This window comes from Monodelphis domestica, chromosome 1 (assembly GCF_027887165.1).
Source record: "Monodelphis domestica isolate mMonDom1 chromosome 1, mMonDom1.pri, whole genome shotgun sequence".
NCBI lineage: Eukaryota > Metazoa > Chordata > Mammalia > Didelphimorphia > Didelphidae > Monodelphis > Monodelphis domestica.
Genome location: NC_077227.1, coordinates 734,876,773 through 734,883,213, shown reverse-complemented (window position 1 = coordinate 734,883,213; position 6,441 = coordinate 734,876,773). Strand labels below are relative to the sequence as shown.

Sequence of the window (6,441 nt, the reverse complement as noted above, 5' to 3'; positions counted from 1 at the left end):
ACGCTTCCTCCCTCCTCACGGGCGCTCCTCTTGCGTTCTGCAGGTTCCAGGAGGCCCTCCGGGAGGCCGGACACATCCCAGAGTGAGTATTGGGGGCCCGTCTGGCCCTCTGGCTCCTTTTACAGAGGAGGAAATGGAGGCAGACGGGGCGCACAGCTGGATTTGGGCGATGAGTCTTCTTCATCCCAAGCCCATCTCCGTCTGCGGCACCCTCGGCTGTCCTTTGGGGTTCCAGCCGTGCAGATCAGTGTCTGGCCAGCGGGGCTTCGCGAACTCCCCTCCTGAGCCTCTGGGGTGGGGGCTGAGTAGAGGGCATGGCTGTCTCGGGAGCCCGGGGGCGGGGGGCAGGGCAGGCAGGACAGGCTCTCCTAGGGCCAGCCGGGCCTCTGCTCACCCCCCTCCCACCCTTCATCCCACAGGGAGCGGCTGCCCATCCGGCGCTTCCAGTCTTTGCCCGTAAGTGGCCCTTTTGTAGTTGCAGAGCACAGCGAGGCCGGGCAGGCCTGTGGGGGGGCCTCGGCCGGTAGGAGGGGAGGGGTCAGGGCCCCCCATCTGTCTCTTCAAGTGTCACTGTGGTCCTGCTTGAGCTTGGAGGCCTGGGCGGGCTCAGAACCCCAGAATCCTGGGGGCGGAGGAGCCCCGACATCGGGCAGGGCCAGGTTGGGGAAGACCTGACCGCGGCGTCTTTTGCCAGATGAAGCTGCTGGGCTCCAGCCCGGCCCTGAGGAACATCACCAACTCGCGGGCGCTGGACGTGGCCCGAAAGAGCGAGGGGGACATCCAGCTGGACTTGGGGAGCCGAGAGGACAAGGAGAACGTGAGCTGGGACGGGGGTGCGGGGGGTGCAGGGGGGAGCCGGGGGGCCCCGCCGCCGCTCTGACCGGCCCGTCTTCTCCGCAGGAGGGGTTCATCTTCAAGATGCCCTCCAGACCGGCGGGGCACAGCCAGGCGGCCGCCGCCAAGTGGGCCAGCCGGAGGGAGGCTTTTGCCCAGAGGCCGAACTCAGCCCCGGATCTGATGGTAGGGGAGGGTCCCGGGCTGGGTGGGGGCTGGCGTGGAGGCTGGGGTGGAGGCCGGTGCGGAGGCCGGCACGGAGGCTGGCGTGGAGGCCGGCGCGGAGGCCGGGGTGGAGGCCGGCGCGGAGGCTGGGGTGGAGGCCGGGGTGGAGGCCGGCACGGAGGCCGGCGCAGAGGCTGGCACGCTCTCTGCTCTCGCAGTGCTTCTCTCCGGGGCAGAAGGCGGGCGGCCTGGCCCCGCTGCCCCTGCGCCGCTCCTCCCTGCTCTCCACGCCCGGCAGCGCGGGGGACGTCAGCGACGACGGGGACGACGGCTTCATGGACATCCTGGACGACGAGCTGAAGGTGAGGGGAAGCCCGGGGGGCCGGGCCGGCAGGCGGGGGCTCGGGCCGTCTGCGGGCCTCAGCTCCCCCTTCTCGGCCCCTCAGAGCGAGGATGAGGTCCCCCCCGGCATGGCGAGCCTCCTCAGCGCCCCGCTGGTCAAGAAGGAAGAGGAGGGCCAGGAGCAGGTAGGAGGGGGCCTGCGGGGCCGGGCTGGGCCGGGCCGCGCGGCGCCTCTCACCCGCCTCGTCTCCCCCCCAAGTGTCTGGTCATGCACAGCAAGTGCCGGAGGCTGTTCCGCTCCCCCTCCATGCCCAGCACGTCCCTCGGCCCATCCTGAAGCGGCTCGAGCGGCCCCGCGACAAGGACACGCCGGTCAAGAACAAGCGCAGGAAGAGCGTCACGGCGGCGCCCGAGAAGGAGGAGAGGAGCCGGTGAGCGGGCGCGGCCGGGGCGGGGGGGGGGGGTGCTGGGGGGGCCGGAGGCCTGGGCCCCCCGAGGGAGGCCGCCACCGTCCCTTCCCTCCCCGCAGAAGCCCCGCCTCCTCCGCTCCAAGTCTCTGTGCCACGACGAGATCGAGACCATCCTGGACAACGACCCGCGCGAGCTCATCGGCGACTACTCCAAGGTGCGGCCCGGCAGAGAGATGCGGGGGGGGGCCGGGGGGGCTGGGCTGGAGGGGCCGGGCGGGGGGGGGCCGGAGGGGCCGGGCTGGAGGGGACAGGCTGGGCTGGCCGGGCGGGGGGCCAGGCCGCAGCCTCACGCGCTCCTGTCTCCCGGCTTTTTCAGGCCTTCCTCCTGCAGACCATCGATGGACACCACCAAGACCTTAAGTACATCTCCCCAGAGACGGTGAGTGTTTGCTAGGGACGGGGTGGGCAGGCGACAGAAGGCCCCTGGGCCCCCCCCCCCCCGCACACTTGGGGACAGAGAAGGGCCCCCCCCCCCCCCCGGCACACTCAGGGACAGAGAAGGCCCCCCCCCAGCACACTCGGGGATAGAGAAGGGCCCTCCCCCCGGCACACTCGGGGACAGAGAAGGGCCCTCCCCCCGGCACACTCGGGACAGAGAAGGCCCCCCCCCAGCACACTCGGGGATAGAGAAGGGCCTCCCCCCGGCACACTCGGGGACAGAGAAGGCCCCCCCCCCGCACACTCGGGGACAGAGAAGGGTCGTCCCCCCCCCACCCCCCCGCACACACAAGGACTTGCTTCTCTCCTGCCCAGATGGTGGCCGTGTTAATGGGGAAGTTCAACAATATCGTGGAGAAATGCGTCGTCCTGGACTGCAGATACCCGTACGAGTTTGAGGGGGGCCACATCAAGGTAGGCCGGCTCTCGGGGAGGGGGGAACGGGCAGGGCTGTTTAGGACTAAGTCTGGCTGAGCTGGGGGTGACGCAGCCCCCTCGGCCCTCCCAGCTTGGATTAGAGACCCCCAAAGCCGAAGAGCCCCGGGGGGTCCCCCTCGATGATTAAGTGGATCCTCTCAGAGGGAGGCCTTCCCGGGGAGTCGTAGGACAAAGGAAACCACCGACAGGAATCCGCAGTCCTTCCCTCATCTGGAGGAATGTCTGCGGCCTCCATTCTGTCCTCTGAGGGCTCTCTGAGGGCTCTCGGAGTTCTGCCTCTGGGATGGCGGCGAATGGGCCCCGCGGGGCGCCCCCCCGCCTCACCCCCCCCCCCCCGGCCTCCCCTCTGGGCGCCCCCCCACCTCACCCACCCACCTCACAACCCCCCCCCGGCCCTCCCCGAGGGGCGCCCCCCCCACCTCACCCCCCCCCCGCCTCCCCGCAGGGCGCCGTGAACCTCCCTTTGGAGCAAGACGCCGAGAGCTTCCTGCTGAACAGCCCCCTCGTCCCCGTCAGCGCCGACAAGAGGATCATCCTGATCTTCCACTGTGAATTCTCCTCGGAGCGAGGGCCCCGCATGTGAGTGTCGGCCCTCCCGGGGCGGCCCTCGTCCCCCCAGATCTCTCCCCAGTGGCCACTCTGGCGAGGCCCGGCTGGCCGGGCGCCTGGTCTGACCTCGGCCTCCGCCGGCAGGTGCCGCTTCATCCGAGAGAGGGACCGAGGCGCCAACGACTACCCGAGTCTCTACTACCCCGAGATGTACATCCTCAAAGGAGGCTACAAGGACTTCTTCCCGCAGTACCCGGTAAGGGGCACCCCGAGAGCTTCCTCCCGGGGGGGGAGGAGGGGAGCCCCGACTATGGAGGGCTTCCCTTGTGAAGCGGGAGGGGAGACCCCGGCGCGCGGCCGGGCTGCGTGCTGACCGCCTCCGGCCGTGCAGGCCTTCTGTGAGCCGCAGGACTACCGGCCCATGAACCACGAAGACTTCAAGGAAGACTTCAAGAGATTCCGTCTGAAGAGCCGCACCTGGTCCGGAGAGCGCAGCAAGCGGGAGATGTACAGCCGCCTGAAGGACTTCTGAGGGCCGCGGCGCCGGCCTTGACCGCTCGCCTCGCCCTTCCCCTCTCCCCCCTGGCCCGCCCTCGCCAGCGCCAGGAGCGGCCCTTCTCTGGGGGCTTCCATGCCTGGACGTGGCTTCATCTTTCTGAATTCCAGCTTTTCCCTCGTCTCCCTTTATTTAATTATTGGACTCCAACCGGAGCGTCCGTCCCAGGCCGCGGGTGCCCGCCTGGGGGCTTCGGACCCGCTCCGGCCTCTGCCGGCCTGCTCGGCGCGTCTGGATCGAGGACGCTGTGGCCGCCAGGTATCCTGGGGGACTGCACTGGCCTCCCCACCCCGATGTCCCCTGCGAGACGTTTCCTGGCGTGGAACCCCCTCTCGCTGCTCCTCCCTGAGCCGGGCGCCCCGTGTGGCGCGTGTTTTGTATTTTCCTTCTCATCTCTTGGGAGGGAAGGCGAGGAGCCCGATGTGCCCTTGGCTCTGGCCCTGCGGGGTCCCCTCTGGGGAGAAGGCCATCGAGAGAGACCTTTTCCCCCTCCCCCTGGCATTAGTTCCTGGATTTGGGGTTTGCACCATCCCAAACCCAAAGCACGTTGGCGATGCCCGTCATAGAAAAGGCTCCTGACGGCACGTGGCCTGAATCCAGGCCATGGAAGCAGGAAGAGAAACCTTTTCCTCCCCGAAGGCCGTCCCCAGTGAAGGAGGGACGGAACGAGGCCCCGCTGACTGCCTTCCCAGCCTGCTCACATTTCATTTATTTTCTAAAAACGCCCCGAATTTCCTTCCTCGTCCCCTGCACACGGGAGCCGTTGCCGCTGCTGGACGATGAAATGTTCCACCCCGGGAGAAGGGCCGAATGGACGCCTGCCTTCCGCTCTGCACACTCCTATCTTTAAAATAATTTTTTTAAGGTGGGGGGAGGGGGGTCTTGGTTTGGTTTTTTGTTTAAAAAGCACTTCATAAACGTCATCGCTTTGCGTTTTCCTTCTCTGCCCATTCAGGGGCAGCCTGCGGGGGCGGGATGGGTGCAGTCCAGGGTGGGAGAGCCCCGGGCACAGAGAAGGGGTTGGTCAGGATCGTGGAAAACTTCCAGGAACTCCTCATCGCTTCCATCTGGCGGAGGCAAGGTCGACCGAGTCCTTGGATGAACCAAAGCGGGGAGACTTGCTACACTTGGGGAGGGGGTGGAAGAGGGGTCACCCCGTAACTGCCAGGAGCAAAGATTTAAAGTCAAAGGAAGCAGCACGAAGATGTTCCCGGGGATGAGAAGCGTCTGGGTGTGGGCAATGTGGAGGTGGGAGGTGAAACATGGACTCGAATAAGAGGAGGCAAGGTAGCCCCGATGTGATGTCAGGGAGGTGTAAAAATTAAATTAAAAATTAAATTATATTTCTACTAATAAAAATATATTTCATGAGGTTTATTAGAAATCAAGGAATAAAGAGGATACAAAATAAAAGCCACGTGCCCATGGCCGATTAGCCCATTTAAAATCCCCGTACTTGGCTTACCACTATACTTGCTGTATCATTGCAAAGGAAGATAGAGTATGGGAGGCGTTACTGCCAGTTAAATACCAATTGTGATGTTACCAACAGACTCAGATTATAGGCAATTCTGGGGAATGAAGTCTAGGGTTCAAAATCTCCATTTTTTACAATCCCCCCTGAGGCCCGAGGAAGACTAGTCTCAAAGTATCAACGTTGAAATTAATAAGAGGAAAAGAACCAATGATTACTAGGTGCCTTGACAAAAAGCCAGTTAGACTTTGACAAAAAAAAAAACCCTCCGGCATAAGCCTATGCATACAAAACATGCATTCAACTTCAACCCCACACAGTTCAAATCACCACATCCCAAAGTTCACTCTGAATCTTCTGGTGCAGCTTGTGGTCTGTGGAGGCATTTTCATGGTGTCTTCACCAAACCGTTCACTTTCTGGATTTGGAGAGGTATAGCATGTTTCTTAACCTAAAATTGCTTTCAAAAGGAATTTAGACTTTGCAATTTAAAATAATTATACATTCCCCCCTGAAGAGGGTGGTTGAAAAACACAGGGATCATTTAGGGATGCATGGCTGAGTTATGAGGTATATAAATCAGTTGGCAAGAGAAATCAAAAACGTCAAAAAATCCAAATAATTTCTGGATGAAATATAGACTATCAAAGTTTTATGTGTACAAATAAGTAAAGGAAAAATAAGTCTATAACAGGTCCTTGAATCAGGGCCCAATTAAAATGATATAAACAAGCATTTACCCAGTCAGTAGCCAGGACTACAGAAAGTTGCCACATTATGAAAGACAGAAAAGGGACTTGATTATAGGAGCCAAATTTGAGATACTTGGTAGAATGTGGAATAAGGAAGACCTGCCTTTGACACATGTTAAACAGCTGCAACCTCAAACCCCAAACATGTTCAAGTCCTCTTGTCATGACTCAAAATTTTCATCAATCCCACCAGGATTGGTTGGTCTCTTTGACTTTGTGCTCAATTGGCACTATGCAGTTTAGCTTTATGCTTCTTTGGCACTGTGTAATGGCTCTTTTTGTCTTCTCTTGTCCTGGAATCAGACAGAATCATTAAGCAAAGTCCCATAAAAAATTTTTTTTAAACAATCAAGGGCATCATTTTTATAATCTAAAGCTTTGGGGGCATGCATTGACATTATAGCAAGTATATTTTAAACTTAC

The 6,441-nt window shown here is 61.1% G+C and overlaps 1 protein-coding gene across 1 annotated transcript; it reads left to right on the top strand.

Moving 5' to 3' along the window:
• Nucleotides 1–5: 5 nt before the first annotated feature.
• On the top strand, nucleotides 6–4,715 carry CDC25B (cell division cycle 25B; the record flags this gene model as incomplete). The annotated part of the gene is given in 14 exon segments (XM_056818932.1): nucleotides 6–82; nucleotides 420–456; nucleotides 695–817; nucleotides 901–1,020; nucleotides 1,218–1,361; nucleotides 1,446–1,526; nucleotides 1,601–1,652; nucleotides 1,655–1,772; nucleotides 1,843–1,966; nucleotides 2,128–2,190; nucleotides 2,565–2,663; nucleotides 3,133–3,266; nucleotides 3,381–3,492; nucleotides 3,628–4,715. Coding segments are annotated over 14 exon segments (1,425 nt in total), but the record flags the coding sequence as incomplete, so codon positions are not given.
• Between the last annotated feature and the right edge of the window lie 1,726 nt (nucleotides 4,716–6,441).